Source organism: Phyllobates terribilis, unplaced genomic scaffold (assembly GCF_046119375.1).
Source record: "Phyllobates terribilis strain yellow unplaced genomic scaffold, ASM4611937v1 Scaffold_1__5_contigs__length_1240528914, whole genome shotgun sequence".
Classification (NCBI taxonomy): domain Eukaryota; kingdom Metazoa; phylum Chordata; class Amphibia; order Anura; family Dendrobatidae; genus Phyllobates; species Phyllobates terribilis.
In genome coordinates this window covers 401,474,947-401,498,293 of record NW_027362761.1, presented here as the reverse complement: position 1 = coordinate 401,498,293, position 23,347 = coordinate 401,474,947, and the positions used below count along the sequence as shown (strand labels likewise).

At 45.9% G+C, this 23,347-nt stretch overlaps 1 protein-coding gene across 1 annotated transcript in view; it reads left to right on the top strand.

Moving 5' to 3' along the window:
• The window catches only part of LOC141264622 (zinc finger protein 474-like), a 283,616-nt gene that overhangs the window by 223,878 nt on the left and 36,391 nt on the right, over nucleotides 1-23,347 (top strand). The window contains exon 4 of the mRNA XM_073676902.1: nucleotides 17,838-18,903. Within this exon, the coding sequence (XP_073533003.1) occupies nucleotides 18,010-18,903 (894 nt within the window). The 5' untranslated portion in view covers nucleotides 17,838-18,009. The remainder of the gene's footprint in view (nucleotides 1-17,837; nucleotides 18,904-23,347) is intronic.

Sequence of the window (23,347 nt, the reverse complement as noted above, 5' to 3'; positions counted from 1 at the left end):
TTTTATTTAGTATTGTAACAATTTTTTTGATGAATATACAATAGACACTACAAATAGCTTGTGATCGGTGGGGGTCGGGGTCCTGAGACCCCCACCAATTTCTCAAAACACAACTCTGAAGTATGCGGCTCTTGTAAGCAGCACACGCATAGAGCAGTGCATGGGGTGAATAGTAATCATATGGGTCCACACACTGTGTACATACTGCTTACAACAGCAGCGCAAATCACATACAAGCAATCACGTGACTGATCACAGGACTGCAATTAATTTTAAGGATTGTAACAGGCTCATTTGAACAATTGTACTGTACATTGGGACAGTATGATGCCCATGTTCAACAGACAGGAAACTGACCCCATAATGACCAGTGTACCAGGGGACTTCAGCGATTCTTCATACAGACTTATGGTCTACTAGCTATTGAACCTGTTCTACGCCCGGGTCGTGAGCATTTTTATTGGTATATGGTCTCCCATGCTGGTATGTGCTGCTCCCTTTTTGTATTTGTGCTGCCCCCATCCTGTCTCTATCATCCTATCCTGGTATGCATGGCACCCCTCACCCCCTATCCTGGTATGCATGGCACCGCTCACCCCCAATCCTGGTATGCGTGGCACCCCTCACCCCCAATCCTGGTATGTGTGGCACACCTCATCCCTATCCTGATATGCATGGTACCCCATCCCTCATCCCTATCCTGGTATGTATGGTATCCATCATCCTGGTATGCATGGCACCCCATTCCTTATCCCCAATCCTGGTATGCATGGTACCCCTCACCCCCAATTCCGGTATGCATGGCACCCCATATCCCCAATCCCTGTATGCATGGCACCCCTCATCCCCAATCCCGGTATGCGTGCCACCCCTCATCCCCAATCCTGATATGCGTGGCACCCCTCATTCCCAATCCTGGTATGCATGGCACCCCTCATCGCCAATCCCGGTATGCGTGGCACCCCTCATCCCCAATTCCGGTATGTGTGGCACCCCTCATCCCCAATCCCGGTATGCATGGCACCCCTCATCTCCAATCCCGGTATGCGTGGCACCCCTCATCCCCAATCCCGGTATGCGTGGCACCCCTCATCCCCAATCCCGGTATGCGTAGCACCCCTCATCCCCAATCCCGGTATGCGTGGCACCCCTCATCCCCAATCCCGGTATGCGTGGCACCCCTCATCCCCAATCGATATGCGTGGTCCCCTCACCCCCCAATCCTGGTATGTGTGGAACCCCTCACCCCCCAATCCTGGTATGCGTCGTACCCCTCACCCCCCAATCCTGGTATGCGTGGTACACCTCACCCCCCAATCCTGGTATGCGTGGTACCCCTTACCCCCCAATCCTGGTATGCGTGGTACCCCTCACCCCCCAATCCTGGTATGCGTGGTACCCCTCACCCCCCAATCCTGGTATGCGTGGTACCCCTCACCACCCAATCCTGGTATGCGTGGTACCCCTCACCCCCCTCACCCCCCAATCCTGGTATGCGTGGTACCCCTCACCCCCCAATCCTGGTATGTGTGGTACCCCTCACCCCACAATCCTGGTATATGTGGCCCCCCTCATCCCTTTCACACTGTACACACATCCAAAAAAAATAAACACTAAGGCTGAGTTCACACGATGCGTTTTTAATGCGTTTCCGCAGCGTTTTTGCAGTTGCGTAAACGCCGCGGAAACGCATTAAAAACGCATGGTAGAAGGGCAGCAATATTCCCCAATTGAAATCCGCATGTGCTGTGCCCATGATGCGGATTTTTCCGCAGCGTAAAGGCTGCGCTCAAAAAACCGCAGCATGTCAATTAATTTTGCGTAAACGCGGCGTTTTCGCTGCCATTGACTTGCATTAGAACGCGAGACTGCATTTGTACTTGCGCTATTGGCGCGTTCTAATGTGCAGATGGTACCCGGGTGTGGAGGAGAGGAGAGGCTCATCCACACCCAGGTACCATTAAAAAAGCTGTAAAACAAGAATAAAATAAAAAATAAATGTATACTTACTTTCTGTCGGCCTGCGCACCGCTCCTGCTTGGTTCCCGGCACTTGGCAGTGAGTTGAAGGACCTGCGCTGACGTCAGAGTCATGTGACGGGTCACGTGACGCTGACGTCGGCAGGTCTTTCAATTCAAAGTTGCCGGCGAGGGAGAACGGATTGAGCAGGACAGCGCGGGCCATCAGAGGGTAAAGTATACATTTACTTTTTATTTTTACCATTCTCTCGGGTCACACTATATAAATCCATGCTGTTTGCATGGATTTATATAGTGTGACCTAGTTGTCACAAGCACTTTCCAAGTGATGCTAAAATCGCCTGGAAAGTGCTTGTCAATCCACATGCGGAAACGCATGTGGAAACGCATGTGAATCCGCATGTATTCCGCAGAAAAAACGCATGCACAATCTGCATGCGTTTTTTCTGCCAGGGAGATGCAGAAATTTTCTGCTTCATTTCTGCATCGTGTGCACATACCCTTATACTCACCTTTCTTCTCTGTACTCCAGCGCTGCTGCGTCCTGTTCTGCCGGAGGCCGGGGGAGGAGTGCGGCACTGGAGCACCGCGCTGTCCGGTGCCATTTTGCTGAAGACACACTGTAAATGTGGCTTCAGTAAAATGGAGCCGGATAGCGCTATGAGCACGCGCCGATGCGCACGCGCCGATCCGACGTCTCACTCCTGCCCCGGTCTCCTGCGAAGAGAGGCGCCGCGGTAACGCTCCTTCCGGTCAGGTAAGTATGCGAGTATGGCGCCGGAGATCACGGTATGCGTTCAGTGCCTACGCATACCGCGATCTCCGGCGCCATACACCTCCTCTTACCTGTAACGGCTGGATGCCTGCTTCTGTCTGGAGCCAGACTGCGCGTCACGCATGCGCAGTCTATTGAGGCTTCAGACAGAGGTACGCATCCACGGTTATATTATAGATGTGAGATTGCAGCTTGCCCCTGCCGGGTATAGACTGCACTAGTGCATGTCACTGGCAGCCGCTGTGCACACAACTTGTGGATATGTGACCGGCACTTTCCGCAGGTGACCACTGCTGCCAACAGGTTCATATATGAATTTTTGATTTCTTTAAAACAATACTGTTCCAGAACTCCCACAGGAGAGGCTGCACGACTTACCATCTTGTCAGTCTGGGCTAACGGCGTCTTCTGCTGAAGCTTCCCCTACAAGCTGTGACTCCAAGGCACAGAAGACACTTGAATATTATCCCCTGTAAGCCAGATGTGCTTATAAAGCAAAGTCTGTGATTGGCTGTGAGGCATAAATGTCATTGTGCAGTGCCTATAACTTTATAATGGTATATGAAGGGGGGCTCTGGAGACCCCTCTGATAGTGATCAGGACATGGTCACTCTCCCTCCTAACACCTCCCCCTATTCTCACAACCTCAGATCAACAGCAGAGCACAGGCAGGTCAGTTGTCAGCAGCAGAGGAGAGTCTGCACATAGATAAGACCAGACAGCAGAATTAACCCTTAACAACTGAGGACAGGGGAGGGACCCTTTCATCATAATCTTGTGTAGTGTGTAGCAGAGCGGGGCCCTGCCTCTCCTCTTAAGTGTTAATGCCGCTGACAGCTCTGTGATGAATCTCCTGGGCCCCCTCCTGCTGGGTGCTGGGTCCCCGGTGCGGCTGCACTAGCTGCACTTGCGGTATGTTCGCCCCTGTACCTAGTTCTTATTCTTGTCATCAGCCTCAGCAGTGAAGTCTAAACTTAAAGAAGCACTCCATCTTATTTTTTATTAAATCTGTGAATATATGCATGTAACGTAGTGTGTGTATTGATATACTCACTAACCACCACTTTCCCCAGGACACAGCGCCTCTGTTCCTCCTCTCAGTGATGTCACCGCTTTCCAGACTGTCAGTGCCACTCTATGCGTGAGACGGAAGTCTCTTTTACAATATAAGTCTATAGAGCCTCATTCTGATGCTTCATAGACTTACATTTGTAAAAGTCATGCAGAACGCAGTGTGACCCGGATACTCTGCAGAGCAGTGACATCACTCAGAAGTGGAGCAGAACGGCGCTTAACACCGGGGAGAATAGTGGTAGGTGAGTATATTAATATACTTCACTACATCACAGGCATATATACACACATTTAATAAAAAATATAGATGGGAGGGCTTCTTTACATCTACAGACATCAGACAAATTGTGTCAGTCATATTCAGCATGTGTAGAGATAATTATATGTGTATATGTATACATAAGACTGGAGAAATAAAGAATAGTGATGAGCGAACGTGCTTGCCACTGGTTGGTACTCGCCCGAGCATCATGGTGCTCGACAAGCTCGGCGCTCGGCGAGTATTTCCTGGTTGCTCTTTAGAGAGCCAATGAACATGCAGGGATTGCCTGCCACGTACTGTAATGCCGTAGCCATGTTGGTTGTGGCATTACAGTGATTGGCTGGCCACACAGCTTCATCAGGTCTATATAAGACCTGGCTCCGCTATGCTCATCACAGTCTACCCCGGAAACAGACAGAGTAGGGAGAGCTGCTGCTGAGTCAGGGAGAGATTTGCTTGTTTATAGTTAGTATATATATATCCATCTGAACTAACAGTCCTTCTGAGGACTAATCAAGCTGCATATATTCAGTGGTGATAGCAGGAGTTAGGCAGGCAGGGTATGTGGCAGACTGCAGTGCATATAGTGCAAGAGGGTCCATTTAACATTCTGTTACTATAGGTATTCCACAACATATATATATATATATATATATATATATATATATATCCATCTGAACTAACAGAGGACTAATCCAGCTGCATATAATCAGTGTTAGGCAGGCAGGCAGTGTATGTGGCAGACTGCAGTGCATATAGCGCAAGAGGGTCCATTGAACGTCCTGTCTGCTGCTGCTGTAATAATTACAGATATTTGTAGACATAGCCCCAGATATCAGGGGCCAGGGCAAATTTTTATTATCTTAATCCTGGTTATTTGCTTAAAAAGCAATCCAGAGTACACCATTTTTCTGCTCCATTTGCTTGTTAGCACTGCAGAATACAGCCAGATCTTTCCATATTTCAGCAAAAAAAATCCAGAAATTTGAACTGAACGTAGAAAATATTGGCCTTCTTTTCCATTCTGTTGCAGTGAGTCGGTCAAGCTATGCACACTAGGTCTATGTGAAGAATAGTATTAGTAAATTACAGGCCTGCTATTTAAAACCGTGGTTCTCTGTCAGATATAACACATATAACAGCGTTCTAAAATCAGCCATTTCTGCTTTCCATTTCGTTGCAGTGTGCCGGTCAAGCTATTCACACTAGGTCTCTGTGTAGAATAATATTAGTACATTACAGACCTGCTATTTAAAACCATGGTTCTCTGTCAGACATATCACATATAACAGTGTTCCAAAATCAGCCATTTCTGAGTTCCATTTCGTTGCAGTGTGTTGGTCAAGCTATTCACACTAGGTCTCTGTGTAGAATAATATTATTAAATTACAGGCCTGCTATTTAAAACCATGGTTCTTTGTCAGACGTTTCACATATAACTGCGTTCCAAAATCAGCCATTTCTCATGAATGTGGAAAATATTGTCCTCCATTTAAAATGGGCAAGGTGCGTGGCAACGGACAGGGAAGTGGACATGATGTGATGGTGCATGCGGAGGCTGCGGCCGAGGACATGGCCGTGGGCAAGCTGAAACTGTGCCACAACAAACACCCACATCGTGTTGCTTGACCTTCCTGTCCCAATTACTAGGGGACCATAGTACACCACTATTGAACTCAGAGCAGTGTCAAAAGGTTGTTGGTTGGATAACAGATAATGCTTCCAGTCACTTTACCACCACCACCATCCTGTCTTCCACACGGTCAAGTCTCAGTAGCCGTGATTCTGGACCGCATATTCCTCATAGAATCATAGAATGGTAGAGTTGGAAGGGACCTCCTGGGTCATCTGGTCCAACCCCCTGCTCAAAGCAGGATTCACTACATCATCTCAGACAGATGTCTGTCCAGCCTCTGTTTGAAGACGTCCATTGAAGGGGAACTCACCACCTCTCGTGGCAGCCTGTTCCACTCATTAATCACCCTAACTGTCAAAAAGTTTTTTCTAATATCTAATCTGTGTCTCCTCCCATTTAGTTTCATCCCATTGCTTCTAGTCTTTCCTTGTGCAAATGAGAATAAAGATGATCCTTCTACAATGTGACAGCCCTTGACATATTTGTAGACAGCTATTAAGTCTCCTCTCAGTCTTCTTTTTTGCAAGCTAAACATTCCCAAATCCTGCAACCGTTCCTCATAGGACAGGGTTTGCAGACCAGTCACCATTCTGGTCGCTCTTCTCTGAACTTGCTCCAGTTTGTCTATGTCTTTTTAAAATGTGGTGCCCAAAACTGTACACAGTATTCCAGATGAGGTCTGACCAAAGAGGAGTAAAGACCGATAATGACTTCACGTGATCTAGACTGTATGCTTCTGTTAATGCATCCCAGAATTGTATTTGCCTTTTTTGCTGCTGCATCACACTGTTGACTCATGTTCAGTCTATGATCTATTAGTATACCTAAGTCTTTTTCACATGTACTGTTGCTTAGTCCTATTCCTCCCATTCTGTATATGCTTTTTTCATTTTTATTGCCCAGATGTAGTACTTTGCATTTTTCCCTGTTAAAAACCATTCTGTTGGTTGCTGCCCACTGCTCCAGTTTATTTAGGTCTTTTTGAATCCTCTCTCTCTCTTCTCTAGTATTAGCTATACCTCCTAGCTTTGTGTCATCAGCAAATTGAATCAGTTTACCCTCAATTCCTTCATCTAAATCATTGATAAAGATGTTGAACAATACAGGTCCCAGGATGGAGCCCTGTGGTACCCCACTTGAGACATTCATCCAGCTGGATGTGAAGCCATTTACAACCACCCTTTGAGTCCGATCACTAAGCCAGTTATGAATCCACCTAACAGTTGCCTGGTCCATTGCATACTTGGTCATTTTTTCAATAAGGATGGTGTGAGATACTTTGTCAAATGCTTTGCTGAAGTCAAGATATACTATATCTACAGCATTTCCCTGATCCACCCAGTCAGTGATTCTGTCATAGAAGGAAATTAAGTTAGTCTGACATGACTTGTTAGTTACAAACCCATGCTGACTCTGGTTAATCACTTCATTCTTATCCATGTACTTACATACATGTTGTTTAATAATTTGTTCAAAGATCTTTCCTGGTATAGAAGTCAGACTCACCGGCCTATAGTTCCCTGGGTCCACCTTCTTCCCCTTTTTGAAGATAGGAACAACATTTGCTCTTCTCCAGTCTTCTGGGACTTCTCCTGTTCTCCAAGAATTTTCAAAGATTATGGAGAGTGGCTCTAAAATTTCTTCTACGATCTCCTTCAGTACTCTGGGGTGTAATTCATCTGGACCTGGAGACTTGAACTCATTTATGTTAGCTAAATATTCCCTCACAATCTTTCTGTTTACAGATAACTTGGATTCCTCTATTCCTTTAAAAGGACAGTGAAGATCAGTTGATGTTACATTTTCTTTCTGAGAGAAAACAGATGCAAAATAGGAATTAAAAAGTTCGGCCTTCTCAACATCCTCTCTTACCATTTCTCCATTTTCATCCTGTAAAAATCCTATAGCATCTTTGACTTTTCTTTTACTTTTGACATACCCCCAAAATCCTTTTTTATTGCTTTTGACATCTCTTGCAAGCCTTAATTCATTGTCAGCTTTAGCTACCCTGATACGTGCCCTGCAGGAACTGCAGACTGCATTATAATCTTCTTTAGATATGCCTCCCTCTTTCCATTTAATAAACATTTCTTTCTTTCTTTTTAGCATGTGTTTAAGTTCTGTGTTCATCCATCCTGGTTTCCTTAAATGCTTCCCATTCTTCCTACTTTTCGGGATTGTTAACGATTGTGCTTTGAGAATCTCATTTTTAAAAATTTCCCATCCTTCCTGGACATTTTTGTCCTTAAGGACATCCAGCCATTGGATCCCTCCTATTCTCTTTCTGAGTCTCTTAAAATCTGCCTTTCTAAAATCTAACCTTGAAGTTTGAGTCTTCACATGTCTTCCTCCTCTAGTTATCCAAAATTCTATAATAGCATGATCGCTGCCTCCTAGGGTCCCAGCCACCTTTACCTCCTCAACCATTTCCTCCCTGTTTATAAGGATTAGATCCAAAGTAGCAGATCCCCTTGTTTTCTCCCCTACCTTTTGGAAGATAAAGTTGTCAGCAAGAGAGGATAAGAATTTGCTTGACCTGTTAGTTTTACTTGAGAGAGATTCCCAACAAATGTCTGGATAGTTGAAATCTCCCATGACCACTACGTCATATTTTTTGGAGAACTTGGTCATTTGATACATAAAGAGTTCATCCATATCTTCAGCTTGCCCAGGTGGCCTGTAGTAAATGCCTACAATGGTGTCCTTTCCGTTGTTCTCTCCTTGTATTCTTACCCAAACAGTTTCCACAGAACTCCCAGTCTCTGAAGCTTCAATCTCTGTGCAGATATACGCTTTTCTAACATACAATGCAACACCTCCTCCTCGTTTATCAAGTCTGTTTCTTGCAAATAAGTTGTATCCTTTTAGCCTTTTATTCCAATCATGTGTATCGTCCCACCAAGTTTCAGTGATTCCAATGACATCATATTCCTTTTCCTGCATTAGTAGTTCCAATTCTCCTTGTTTGTTGCCCATGCTTTGTGCATTTGTATAAAAACATTTTAGTTTGTGATTGGTTTCTCTTCCTCCCATATTTTTATTATTTAAATTGTTTTGTCTTTGTTCTTCCTTTCCACTTCCAGTAGCAGAGATCTCAATAGTATTTGTCAGCTGTATGGCTTTTTCTGGCCTTTTGCTTCCCTTCCCACATTGTTTTAGTTTAAAGCTCTTCTGATGAGTGTAGCAAGGCGACTTCCAAATACATGTTTTCCAGTCTTCGTAAGGTGCACCCCATCTCTAGCAAGTAGTCCTTCGTATAGGTAATTCATTCCGTGATCCAGAAATCCAAATCCTTGTTGACGGCACCATCGACGTAGCCAGTTGTTCACCTGTAGAATCTTATTCCACCTCATTGTTCCATGGCCATCCACTGGGAGGATGGATGAGAAGACCACCTGCGCTCCCAATTCTTTCACTTTCTTGCCTAAGTCTTCAAAGTCACTGCAGATGGTTTCCAGGTCCTTTCTTGCGGTGTCATTTGTCCCCACATGTATTAGCAGGAATGGGTAGTGATCTGTAGGTCTGAAAAGTCTTGATATCCTGTCCGACACATCTTTAATTTTTGCTCCTGGAAGACAGCACATTTCTCTTGAGGTTATGTCTGGTCTGCAGATAGCGGCCTCTGTTCCTCTTAACAGGGAATCCCCCATGACCACCACTCTCCGTTTTTTCTTCACAACATTCTTCTTTCTCCATCCAGAAGGATTCTGAGGGCTTACAAGGTTATTCATTGCTGGCAAAGTCTTATTTTCTTCATGGTTCTCCTGCGTGAGAGCCTGGTACTGGTTCCTGAGCAGTATGGGTGCTGACTGCCTCTCGATCCTCCTGCTTCTGTGGGTCACATGCTTCCATTCCTCTGTTTCGTCAGGTGCAGTTCGAATTTCTTCTCTTTCTGAATCATGAAGAGATAATTCTGCTCTGTCTAAGAACTCTTCACCTTCCTTAATGATTTTCAACGTAGTTAACCTCTCTTCTAGATTTCGCAACTTTTCCTCCAACAGGGACACAAGCTTGCATTTCTGGCATGTGAAGTTTGGCTTTTCCACTGGCAAGTCTGTGAACATGTAGCAGGATATGCAGCTCACCAAATGGCTCCTGGACTCTTCCATGTTCTTATTGTTAATGTTCTGAAAACAGTGAAAAAGGCTTAAAAAAAAAGCTTCAAAATTTGCGCGCCTGAAGGCGCGCGGTTTACCGATGTCCTCTTTTCAGCTCCAACAGCCAAAATCCAGTGTTCTTTGAGCTCGCGGAGACTCTTCACTTACCCCAAAATGCAGTGGGAATATGCAAATTATCTCCTCAGGACTCCTCCCCTGGTTTACCGATGTCCTCTTTTCAGCTCCAACAGCCAAAATCCAGTGTTCTTTGAGCTCGCGGAGACTCTTCACTTACCCCAAAATGCAGTGGGAATATGCAAATGATCTCCTCAGGACTCCTCCCCTGGTTTACCGATGTCCTCTTTTCAGCTCCAACAGCCAAAATCCAGTGTTCTTTGAGCTCGCGGAGACTCTTCACTTACCCCAAAATGCAGTGGGAATATGCAAATGATCTCCTCAGGACTCCTCCCCTGGTTTACCGATGTTCTCTTTTCAGCTCCAACAGCCAAAATCCAGTGTTCTTTGAGCTCGCGGAGACTCTTCACTTACCCCAAAATGCAGTGGGAATATGCAAATGATCTCCTCAGGACTCCTCACCCTGATCCTCCATCCTCCCACCATGCAGAGTGCCCGGAGACAACTGATCCCACACTTGAACACTCCGAAGAGCTGTTTACTTTTCCATTTGTAGATTCAGGCCTCTTGCGTAGCCAGCTTCAAGCAAGTCAAGAGGAGAACATGTGTAGCAATGCCCAAATATTGGATCAGCCACGTTCACATGAAGGCAACGGTGGGAAAGTGCAATTACTATCGCAAGAGGTGGATGATGATTATGAGACACAATTGCTAGAAAGTCAGGAGGAGGACCAGGGTGCTGAAGTGGAAGACAAGGTGGTGGATGATATAGTAACTGACTCAACCTGGCAGGGGGACAAACAGAGCTAGAACAGCAGCACACAGGGGGAGGTAGGCGGAGCACAACAACAGGCAGGAAGAAGAAGTGTGGTGGCCGCAGACACAAGGCGGTAAAGCGTTCCTCATAACGCCAACACGACGGACGTTGCCAGTACAACTGGCTTCTCGAGTCTGGTTGTTTTTTAAAGACTCTGCAGATAACCCCAAAAAGGCCATTTGCACCACCTGCCAGGCCAACATCAGCAGGGGTATCAAAACTAGCAGCCTGACCACCACCAGCATGATCAGGCACATGGCAGCAAAGCACCCGACTAAGTGGGCCGAACCCCAGGGTCCAGAAACAGTGTCTGCAGGTGACACCACTGCATCTTCCGCTGTTGTGTGTGCACGCCAATCCCCTGTCCATGGCGCATGCCAAGATGCCTCCCGCCCTGCGCGTGTCATTACACACTCTCAACTAGCACCATCAGCAAGCACGTCCACGTCCTTGTCCCAGCGCAGCGTTCAGTTTTCCCTACTCCAGACCTTGGAATGAAAGCGCAAATACGTAGCCAATGCCCCACAGGCCTTACTACTAAATTCACACATTTCGCGAATGCTTGCGCTCGAAATGTTGCCTTTTAGGCTCGTGGAGACGGAAGCTTTCCGCATCCTGATAGTGGCAGCTGTCCCTCGGTACTCGGTCCCCAGCCACCACTATTTCTCCCGGTGTGCCGTCTCAGCATTACACGAGCACGTGTCCCACAACATAAGCCGTGTCCTCAACAACGCAGTTACTGGGAAAGTCCACCTAACCATGGACACGTCGACAAGTGCTTGTGGGCAAGGACGGTAAATCTCGCTGACGCCACACTGGGTTAATATAGTGGAAGCCGGGACCCAGTCGGACCTTGGGACGGAACACGTCCTCCCAACGCCAAGGATTGCAGGCCCTGGGTCAATCAGGGTTGCTCCCATTCTACAGCTACTGCAACTCCTCCTCCTCTTCAGCCTCCATCTCCGAAATGACCACATCAGTCACAAGCTGGAAGCACTGCAGCACTGCCTCGGCCAAGCGGCAACAGGCTGTGCTGAAGCTAATATGCTTAGGTGACAAACCACACAACGCTAAAGAGTTGTGGACAGCTCTGAAAGAGCAGGCTGATCTGTGGCTGACACCGCTGACCCTATAGCCAGGCATGGTCATGTGTGACAATAGCCGGAACCTGGTTGCAGCGCTGAGGAGAGGCGAGCTCACACACATACCACGCCTGGCCCATGTGCTTAACCTCGTGGTTCAGCGGTTTCTCAAATCCTACCCGGATCTGCTGGATCTGCTTGTCAAAGTATGCCGTGTGTGTGCCCATTTTAGAAAGTCAACTACAGCTTCCGCCCCCTTGCCGTGCTTCAGCAGCGTTTGCAGCTTCCTGCTCACCGACTGATCTGCGATGTCCCCACGTGTTGTAACTCTACATTGCAGATGTTGGGAAGGATTTGTGAGCAGAAGAGGGCAGCTGTTGACTACCAGCATTAACAAGGCCGTCGGTATTCAGGTCAGACTCCACATATAAAACCTCAAGAGTGGACATGGATGTCAGACATCTGTACCATCCTCCAAAACTTTGAGGACTCCATCAAGATGGTGAGCGGAGATGACGCCATAATTAGCGTCACCATCCTGCTTCTCTGTCTTCTGAAACGCTCTCTGCTCACAATTAAAGAGGATGCATTGCAGGCGGAGCACCATGAGATGGAGCAAGGAACCATACAGGGTGATTACACACAGCCCAGCCTCATCTCATCCCAATGTTGATAGGGTGACAAAGAGGAAGAGGAGGAGGAAGAAGAACAGAAGCTAGTTTCCTGCGCTATAGATGGTACTACCTGCACAACTGTCATACCGTCTGTTCAGCGTCGGTGGCGTGGGGACAGGCAGGAGGATGAGGAGGAGAGCATGGTCAGTCGTCCTCTTGGTGAGGACACGGAAGTCTTGCCTGTTAGCAGTCTGGCAAACATGGCTGAGTTTATATTATGCTGCCTTTCCCATGACCCCCGCGTTGTCCAAATTTTGGGTGACAGTCATTACTGGTTGGTGACACTTCTAGACCCCCGCTACAAGGAGAACTTTCTGTCTCTTATTCCCTTGCAGGACAGGCCTAATAAAATGGTGCAGTACGAGAAGGTCCTTGTTGTGGAATTATTTTAAAAAAATTCCACCTGAAAACACTGGCGGCAGAGGTCACAGTTCGTTGGACAACCTAGGAGTATAGTCGAGAGAGACACAAATGCAATCCAGCAGAGGCAGGGGAACACTGTCAAAGTCCTGGGACCGTTTTCTCAGACCCTTCCATTGCACAGGCCCTGAGGCGCGGGGTACTCTCCCAAGGAGGGAAAAGTTTTTAAGATGGTGAGGGAGTACCTTGCTGACTGTACCAACATCCTCCGTGATTCCTCTGTGCCTTATAATTATTGGGTATCCAAGCTGGACACGTGGCATGAACTGGCTCTCTACGCCTTGGAGGTCCTGGCCTGCCGAGCTGCTTGCGTTTTGTCAGAGCGGGTTTTTAGTGCCGCCGGTGGAATTATAACGCATCCACCTGTCAACTGAAAATGCTGACAGGCTGGCTCTTATAAAAATGAACAAGGGCTGGATTGGGCCAGACTTCTCAACACCCCCGAATGATAGCAGCGTAACATAAACTCAAATACAGTGTCTTTTTTTTGGGAGGTCTAACTCTATTCCCATGCACCTCTGTCTTCACACCCAGACATGGGTATATGCTTCCTGATTTTGTCTATTTGCTCTTGTCCTCCTCCTTCTCCTCATCCTCATCCTCCACATCCTCCTCCATATCACCACCATATCTACTACGTCTCTTGCAAGGGACATTGGATTTCCTCCAAATTTTTGGCAGCCGTTGCATTCACTGCATAGGCAAACAGTATGGGAGACCCACTTCCTAATAATGGCAACATTGTTTTCAGGAGGCCCTCCGACCTCTACGTCTCTTGCAAGGGGCATTGGAGTTCCTCCAAATTTTTGGCAGCCGTTGCATTCACTGCATAGGCAAACAGTATGGGAGACCCACTTCCTAATTTTGGGAACATTGTTTTCAGGAGGCCCTCCAACCTCTACATCTCTTGCAAGGGGCATTGGAGTTCCTCCAAGTTTTTGGCAGCCGTTGCTTCATTGCATGGGCAAACAGTATGGGAGACCCACTTCCTAATAATGGAAACATTGTTTTCAGGAGGCCCTCCGACTTCTACGTCTCTTGCAAGGGACATTGGAGTTCCTTCAAATTTTTGGCAACAGTTGCATTCACTCCATAGGCAAAAGGTATAGGAGACCCACTCCTTTTTAATGGGAACATGTCGTACTCATTACTGTAGCCCAGCTCTATGTGTCTTTAAATTGTTATTAGGGTTTTTCCTAAATTTTGGCAGCCGTTGGACTCACTGCATACTCTATAACTGTATAGCAGACCCTCTCCTTTCTAATGGGAACATGTCATTACTGTGGCCCAGCTATATGTGTGTTTAAATTGTTAGTGGGCTTTTTCCTAAATTTTGGAAGCCGTTGGACTCACTGCATACCCTATAACTGTATAGAAGACTCTCTCCTTTCTAATGGGAACATGTCGTAATCCTTACTGTGGCCCAGCTCTCTATATGTCTTTAAATTGTTAGTGGGGTTTTTCCCAAATTTTGTCAGCCCTTCCAGTCACAGCATGGTCATTACCACTATTGGAGACCCACTCCTTTTTAATGGGAACATTTTACTGAGACCCTCCTCTATGTCTCTTCAAAGGGGTATTGAGGTGCATCCAATTTTTTGGCAGCCCTTGCAGTCACTGCATTCGCAATAACAGTATAGGAGACTTACTATTTAATAATGGGAACAACAAAGCATAGCCGACTGCCGGCCCTTTAAGAACAGTAAGGCTGTAAAAATAGTGTTTGTGACTTTCACAATTCCTCCATCATAAATGAAACAGGATGTGTCTGATGATGTGTCACACACCACATAGCCAGATAAAATTGTAAAATGTTAAAATGACATTTCCCAGTGAATGCATTTGTCTTGGTGGAAAGCAATGCGAAAGTGCAAAAACTATTCAAAAAGGCTATGTGTGAACATAGCCCAAGGTGTGGAGGAGCATTTTTGTTTTTGGTTATTTATTTTGCCTTATATACAAGTCATTACCCTGGAAAGGATTTTCCTTAACATATTTCCCAGGAAAATCCATTTTGGTTTCGTTTTTGTGTGTTTTATTGTGAGTCCGTAAAAGTTGCGTAATACTCTGACAACGTTGTTGACAGCAGTGACCTGGGAGTCAGAAATGCTTCCAGGAGTCTTCCCCATGCTGTTCCCATGTCATTTGAGCACTGTTCCCATCGATTTGGACAATTTTTAGGCCCTCTGCAGACCGCCGGGGGGAGCCGCCAGAAAAATGCTTGAGTTTCCCATAGACTTACATTGGACTCGTTACTAGGACCGAGCACTCTAGCATTCCAATTTGCTCGACCCGAGCAATGAGTACCCGAGCATTTTAGTGCTCGCTCATCACTAATAAAGAACTTTATAATCAGATTCTAAAATGTAAGCCATATACTCTATAACATTAGTCCAAGTCACGTGACGTATACTTGGCAGTAAAGAGTTAATTGTTGTTGTGTGCTTCCTACTATAAGGGTCAATTCATATGATGGTACAGCGGCCAAATTTTCTCCTCCATATTATGATTGTAAGTGCCGCCCCACCATATAGAGCAGCCATAATAAAACTCCACCAATAGATAAGCAATAGTCAGTTCCTGGGTGAACACTGTGAGCCTCTGTGGGACATGTTCGCTGTTATCAGTCTCTTTTATAGATCCCAACTTCTCTTGTAGTACGAACTTTGCATTTCCTCTGAGCAACAATAAAAGACCCCTAATCCAAACTGTGGCAAAGACATTTACATAGTTACATAGGATGAAAAAAGACAAAGGTCTATGAAGTTCAACCTTTCTCCACCAGTTATACAATATCTGTAGCTAGATTATTTTCCCACAATAACATTGGTTGTGAGGAAGTCATCCAGTCCTTCTTTGAATGCGGATATAGTGTCTGCCATCACTACCTCTTGTGGTCGGCATTCCACAGTCTGACTGCTTTGACTGTAAAGAACCCTTTCCCATTTAGATGCAGGAACCATCTTGCCTTTCCTCCACATGTAATGAATGACTCCCCTGGTTGTTGGAAAGCTCAAGATCTAGTAATATGTGTACTGGCCCTATCAGGATCATTCAAAATGGCTTCAGTTGCAATGTAGCAGAAATATCAAAATATTAAACTTGCAGATGTTGAATACTTGAAAAATATGTAGTATATCTCCAGTTAGACTTCTTTATAACACAATAAGTTATCTCTGTATCCCACCAGACCACTTACTCTACAATTATTGGAACAATTGATCTTGTAGACAATAATAAATGCTCATTGCTCCTGCCTGTCAGGCTAAATCTCTCTCTCTAGCTCACTGGCCTATCTCTCAGGGGCTGTAACTACTGCACTCACCACTATAATAATAATAATTTTATTTGTATAGCGCCAACATATTCCAAAGCACTTTACAATTAAGCGAAGACATGTACAGAGATTAAAGACAATGCAAAGTAACACATAGTACAACAGTTGCAGGAGGAGTGAGGGCCCTGCTCACAAGCTTACAATCTATCAATCACTATTCATTCCTCGACTAGTGAGACCAAAAGGTTATGCGACTGCAAGTATTCGTTATGCAAACTTCCAGCTACATTATGACTAGATGTACGCGGCCTCGCTCAATTCACTTGTATTGAGCGATGCTGATGCACGTCTAGACGTAATGTGGCTGGAAACATGCATAAAGCATACTTACTGTCACATGACCACCCGCTCCCGGTGCCGATACCAGAGGATCCTGACAGCACGAAACGTGCCTGTTGTGAGGATACACAATCATATAGAATGATTGAAATGCAAAAAAAGGAAAGTTTTTTTCTAGCTCACCACTGAAGATGAATGGAGTCCAGTGTGCACAGAAACACATCCTGACCAAACTTAGGGGGAAAAAAAAAAAGGAGGAGATGTTCCAGTCCCTGGATTAAAAAAATTCTTCTTTATTGAACTAATTTAAAAGTAAAAGCAGCATGGTAGGAAGAAACAAAAAGCTACGCATTTTGAATGCTATCAGGCGTTCTTTGTCAAAGCCCAATGGGAAAATGTTCCCAACAGTCCTCAATATCCCAACTCACCAATGAAAGCAGGATATCAGATATACATGATGAAATGGATAGTTAATTAAAAACACAGGTGTGAACTGGTAAAAATAACTAAATAGCGTGGAAAATAAGTAAAACAGAAAAAAACAAACATATGCATATGAAAGCTAATAATAATACATACCGTAATTTCCCTGCGTACTGTAAATTAAGACCGCCTGGAAATCTGGAACCAAGATTAAACATCTAAACAGCCTCTTTTGTCACCTCCTTGTCGTTGATGGCTATAAATAAAATGTTTAGCATCAGAGGAAACATGGCGATTGGAATTGCATACATTATCATTAAGATGTTCATTAATGCAGACCTTCATTTTACACACAGTGTAACCAATATAAAGTTCTGGCAGGAGGTACATCTTATCCCATAAACCACATTCTCAGAATTACAGTTAAAATATTGTTTGATATTATAAGAGCGAGAATTATTCACATTAGAAAATTGGGTGCATTGAAATGCATGTTTACAGGTTTTCCATCTGCTAGCCCGTTTGTAAAAACCCTTATATTTGAGCCACATTTTATGATTACCAGAAGAACTGGAAAAAAAACTTGGTGAGATAATATTACCCAAAGACGGTGCTTTCTTAGATTCTTAGATAGTATGTGCCATCCACTATAGAAAATGATGCTTCCACAAGGTAGCCCATTTCAGGTCAGAGGCCGGGTGCAGTGCATTTCGATGGTAAAGCAGCCTTATTACGATCCAGGCAAGCAAAACTTTGTGTTAGATTTGTAAAGATATTATGATTTTTCTTAAAATGTATACAATGATAATGCCGTATAGGACTAATAATTTTATCTGTTACATTTCAGATTAAAGTCAAATTTGAAACACTTGTTAAATTGTAAAAAAAACGGACCAGAAGTCAAGTTGAGAAAAGATACTGAAATGCTGACAAATCTTGCCCTCCTTAAGTAGCAAAGAAAACATTAGCAAAGAAACGAGCAAGATTGTGAAAAACCAGATGTTAAGTCAGTATCTCATATGCGTAGAATTATCAGGCCAAAAACCGCTATATTAGTCAAAAGATCAATAGACAACATGTCAAAGAGAGAAGAAAAAAGACCAGTTATTCCTCCTCGAAGACAAGGGTTTAAAGTCTGCTACATTTGTGGCAGAGAATTTGGCTCAAAATCAATTGCCATCCATGAACCCAAATGCCTAGAAAAATGGCATGTAGAAAATGAAAATCTCCCAAAACATCTAAGACGAGCAGCTCCAATCAAACCTCAGGCTTGTAGAGATGGTTCAGACGACGCTGTAAATGAGGCCGCCTGGCAAAGTTCCCAATCTCAGCTTTTACCTTGTGGGAATTGTGGCCGTACATTTCTTCCAGATCGGCTTCTTGTGCACCAAAAAAGTTGCAAACCAAATGGTAAGAATTCGGGATCTCAGCATTCCACAGCTAACAAGACATTAACAAATCCAAATTCTGTGTCAGAATCTAAAACAGCCAGTGAGTTTTCCAGTGCAATGAATCCTCAAAATCCAGTGAAGCCAAGGACATTAATTTGTTACATATGTGGACGAGAGTTTGGAACTAAATCTCTCCCAATACATGAACCAAAATGCCTTGAGAAGTGGAAAATTGAAAATGATAAGTTACCTAAAGGACAACGAAGACCTGTTCCTCTGAAGCCTCAAGTAGATTTGTCTAAAGGAGCCACTCGAGAAGTACAAAATGAAGCTGCTTGGCAAAGTTTTAAGGAACAACTGTTGCCATGTTCAAACTGTGGAAGAACCTTTGCAAGTGACCGCCTCATAGTCCATCAAAGAAGTTGCAAACCTAAAGCCGGAGGTCCATGCAAGAAAAATGCAAATATGCAAAGTACTAAACCAATACACAAAAATGAGGCTGCTGATGTTCCCAATCAAAAGGTAACTTGAAAGCTCTTTAATATACCTAATATTTTTAAGAATTCAAATAGCAGGAACATTTGCCATAAACACAACATCCCACATAGGTAAGCTGTAACTCATGTATATATTTTTGCCACTTAATCTGAATAAATGTGAAGTGAGCTCTTTCTAGGATTAGCTGTAGGAGTTTTTTATGAAACTATAGCTTTGTGAAGGTAAGCAGAAGACTTCAAACTCTCAGCTCTGACATTATAACTTATCTGATATCATGGCGGAAGGTCATTCACCCATCTTTACTATGGGCATTGATGGAAACCCACCACACTCTTTAAAGAGGATTGGTCACCAGATCAAAAGTGGTCAGCTCTTATTTTATTCCTGCTTCTCCCATAAGTATTCCCTTTTTTTGTTTTGTTGCAGTTTATTAATTCTTAATCCGCAATACGGTTTCAGAGATATAGACATTTTCATTTAGAGTTCCTTTTTATGATCTTTACCAAGGAGGTGTAGCACACAGGATAAATAATCCAGAGCAGCCAAAAAACACCTCCCCCCCCCAGAGAATCCTATGAGTATTTCCTCCTTGGTAAGAATCAAAAAAAATTGCTCTAAATACTAGGGTCAATATGTCTAGAACCATATAGTACGGAATATTGAGGGGGGCAGATGGAATAAACTAAGAGCAAAAACTGGCCACTTTTGATCTAGTGACAGGTCCTATTTACATATTCTGCATTTGTCCCTGGTTTACTTGCATTAATTATTGCACATATGGAATTATTAGTTTTAAACATTATTAAAGATTAGTGTTGAGCCACCCCCGTAGTGTTCGAGTTCGGTTCGGTTCGTCGAACACCCGTGTGTTCGCCGAACTGTTCGTCGAACTGTTCGTCGAACACCTTCGAACACCGTTAAAACCAATGGCAGGCAAACAAAAACACATAGAAACACATAGAAAACACCTTCAAAGGTGTCCAAAAGCTGACAAACTGCTCAGAAGACACAACTAACACATGGAAAAGTGACAAGTACATATAGTCATGCGAAAAGAAAAGAGGTGGAGGAGTAAAAGGAGGGGGAGACACAGATATAGGCATGTCATGCCCTTCTAAAATCCAAAAAGTGAGAAGCCGACACGGCCAGTCCGTTCCTGCCCGTGCCACCTCTGTGTCGCCGGGTTTGTGCCAGAGCCGCGGTGGACCCTGATGGCCAGCCCCCCTATCCCAATACTGGTGCCTGTCCGCCGGTGGGTCGAGGCCCCCCACGGTGGGGGGGGGAGTAACATCTGCAGAAGAAAGACCATCTTCCAGCCAAACTAAGATGTCGACTTCTTTTCGTGGACAATGTGATACGATCCCATTCTTACGGACACGCCCATCGCTACAAATTCTAAATGAGGCACAAAAACAGCAGGTGCTTCAACGGATATCAAGTGCTCCTTCAAGTGGGCTCTCCATCACCTCAATTTCAACATCACAAATACTCCAGTCCTCAGAGGTGTCACCCCAATCGCACTTGCTTCCTCACAGCTCCCAAGTCTCCAGCTGCCCGTCTGAGTATGGGGTAGCACAGATGGTTGAGTCTGCACAGCTGTTTACTCATACTATAGCCTGGGAAACGGAGGTCTGCTCCAGAGCTTCTGTTAATCCAGATGAGGAAATGATCTGATCTGATGCCCAGAATCTTTATAAGTCAGATCCAGGACCAGATGAAGAAGGTTCTGAGCATAATGTAGACCCTTGTTCCCAAACTGTAACTCCTGTTGGTGGAGACAATGATGAAGACGATGATGAGACTCAAATACCTGATTGGAGCGACAACTTGACTTTTCGGTCAGGGCAGGAAGAGGTTGGCTCTGAGGACGACGGGTGTGATAACACACAGGGTGATGATGACGAGGTTGGAGATCCCGCTTACTGTCAACCCACAGTCAGCCAGTCGATGAGGTCAGCAGAGGAGGTGGAGGAGGATGTGACTAGCCCTGGGGATGGGGATGACTCGGTACCCGGGCACTTGCCTGGCCTTGGGGATGTCGCGGTGGTCGGCTCCCTGGCCCGTACCCTGGGGTCTCTCTTTAAAAGGGTGGATAATTGTTAATTTTATAAGAGTTCATGACGCCACCTGTGGTATCTGGTGACAAGCACCAGCGCTGCAGCAGTCCACTGAGGCCGGTGATAAGGCAGCTCGATGGTATAGCTCCCCACAGGTGAACCTAGGTCTCAGGGCAGCGTATGCAGGGGGAATGCAGGACAGGCGAGACCCAGCTGGGTCAGAGCAAGAACGGGAACGGACACGGTAGTCACTTCAGTACCTTTTACTGGTGGAAATTCAGGCACATCCCGGAGCACTGTAGGGTGAAGGGTGCATATCAGGATCCTCCCCAATGAGCGGGTGTAGGGCCTCCTGTTTCTTGCCTCTGCGTAGTAAGTTTCTGACCTGCCTGGAGCTAGGCCTAACTTTGTCTCTGTCCTGCGCTGGCTGACCTTGTGGTAGGGCCTTCTCTTGGAGTTCACGCTCCCAGTATGCGGGGCCTAAGCGTCTCCTGGCTCTGTTACATATCAGCACCTTAGCGATCCTGGGACTTGTAGTTCTCCAGGGATTCCGGTTATGCCTTACTGGGTCATAGAGATACCGGTAAGCTCAGATCCTGTGTCCGGTAAATGCTTCGGGGTGAGCTGGTTAAGCTCCTCTGCCCCTTATGTACTAACTCGCCACTCGCCTTCGGCCTACTCGGGCCCTCACTAGGCTATACACACTAACGGCAGCTTGCCGCGCTTCACTGATCTTACGGCACCGGCACACCTTAAACTCTATCTGGGCTCCCTGAATCTAGCAAGCAGGAGCCTCGTGCTCCACTGCTGAACTATTAACTGCGTTCTCTAGACTAGACTGAGCTCCACTGCAGACTGACCTCTCTTAGGCTTCTCTACTGCAGGAACTCTTCAGAGGAACTGAACTGCCTAGCTCCACCTTCCCTATTTATATCCCTAACGGGCTCCCTCTGCTGGTCTGAGGTGGAAGGTGGAGATGTGTGAATGTTTATGGGGGCCTCTTGTGGAGGATTCCATCAATGCACTCTTCTAGGATCTGTGATACCAAGCGCAGTGGGGCATCACAGATGGTATTGACGACGAGGTTAGGTTGCGCCTTCCTGAACAGAGACGGAGTACTGGAAGCACGTCAACAACTGCATCCTCAACCACAACTCTGCCTCTGACCACAAGTCGTAGTGGCTCTTCAGGTCACATGGGCTCTAAGCCTTGCATAGCCTGGGCATTTATTCAGATCGATAAGGATGACCCAACTCGTGTTATCTGTAATATTTGTCAGCAAAAGCTAAGTAGAGGCCAAAAAATCCATAGTTTGAGTACTTCATGCATGTACCGTCACATGGATATGAAGCATAAGTTGCAGTGGGAAGCTCACTGTGCTACAATGCGGCCTAGCCGGCCGGGCCAACCACCGTCTGCCCCATCTTGTGCATCCGCAGCCTCTTCATCCTCTGTGACTGGGGGGACAGCAGTCACACATGTTTTTGGACGCAGACCTGCCACCTCTTTACCCGCAACAGCCAGTGTGATTGGCAGGTCGTCAGTTCATTGGGAAGTGGAAACACCTGCTAGTGTTGAGCGCTCTCCGACATCGAGAGCACCACCTTTGGATCAAGGCAACCTAACATGTCCGCCTGCATCTTCCTCACAGACCGGCAGTTTGCCGGGGACACCCTACTCAACACCGTCTAAGCACAACAGCCAGCCCTCGGTCCCTCAGATGTGGAAAAGTAAAAGACCATTTCCTCCTAGCCATGAGAAAGCTAAGAGGTTGAATTTCACCATCTGCAAGCTGTTGGCTACAGAAATGCTGCCTTTCCAGCTGGAGGACACAGAGGATTTTCAAGACCTTATGTCCGTCACAGTGCCCCAGTACCAGATGCCCAGTCGGCACTACTTCTCAAAGAAAGGTGTGCCTGCGCTCCACTAGCATGTCGCACACAACATCACCGCTTCTTTGAGAAACTCTGTGTGTGACAGGGTGCACTTCACCACAGACACTTGGACGAGATGGCATGGACAGGGGCGTTACATGTCGCTGACTGGGCACTGGGTAACTATGGTGACAGCAGGACAAGGGGCTGCTGTCCAAGTCTTACCGTCCCCACGAGTTATGCGTCAATCCTCTTTATCTCAAAGTTCCTCCACTGCTTCTGCCTCCTCAACCTCCTCTCGGTCCTCCACCTGCACCCAAAGCCTGTCTGGTAATGCCACCTGCTTTCTAACTGCGCAGAAGGAATCCTGCACACCTCCTTACTATGCTGGCAGCAGGGCTCAACGGCATCAGTGTTTACTTTGAAATGTCTGGGAAATGGGAGTCACACAGATGAAAGGTTGTCTCCACTGGACCTGCAACCAGGGAAGGCCATGTGCGACAATGCTGCAAACCTGGGTGCGGCACTTCGCCGGGG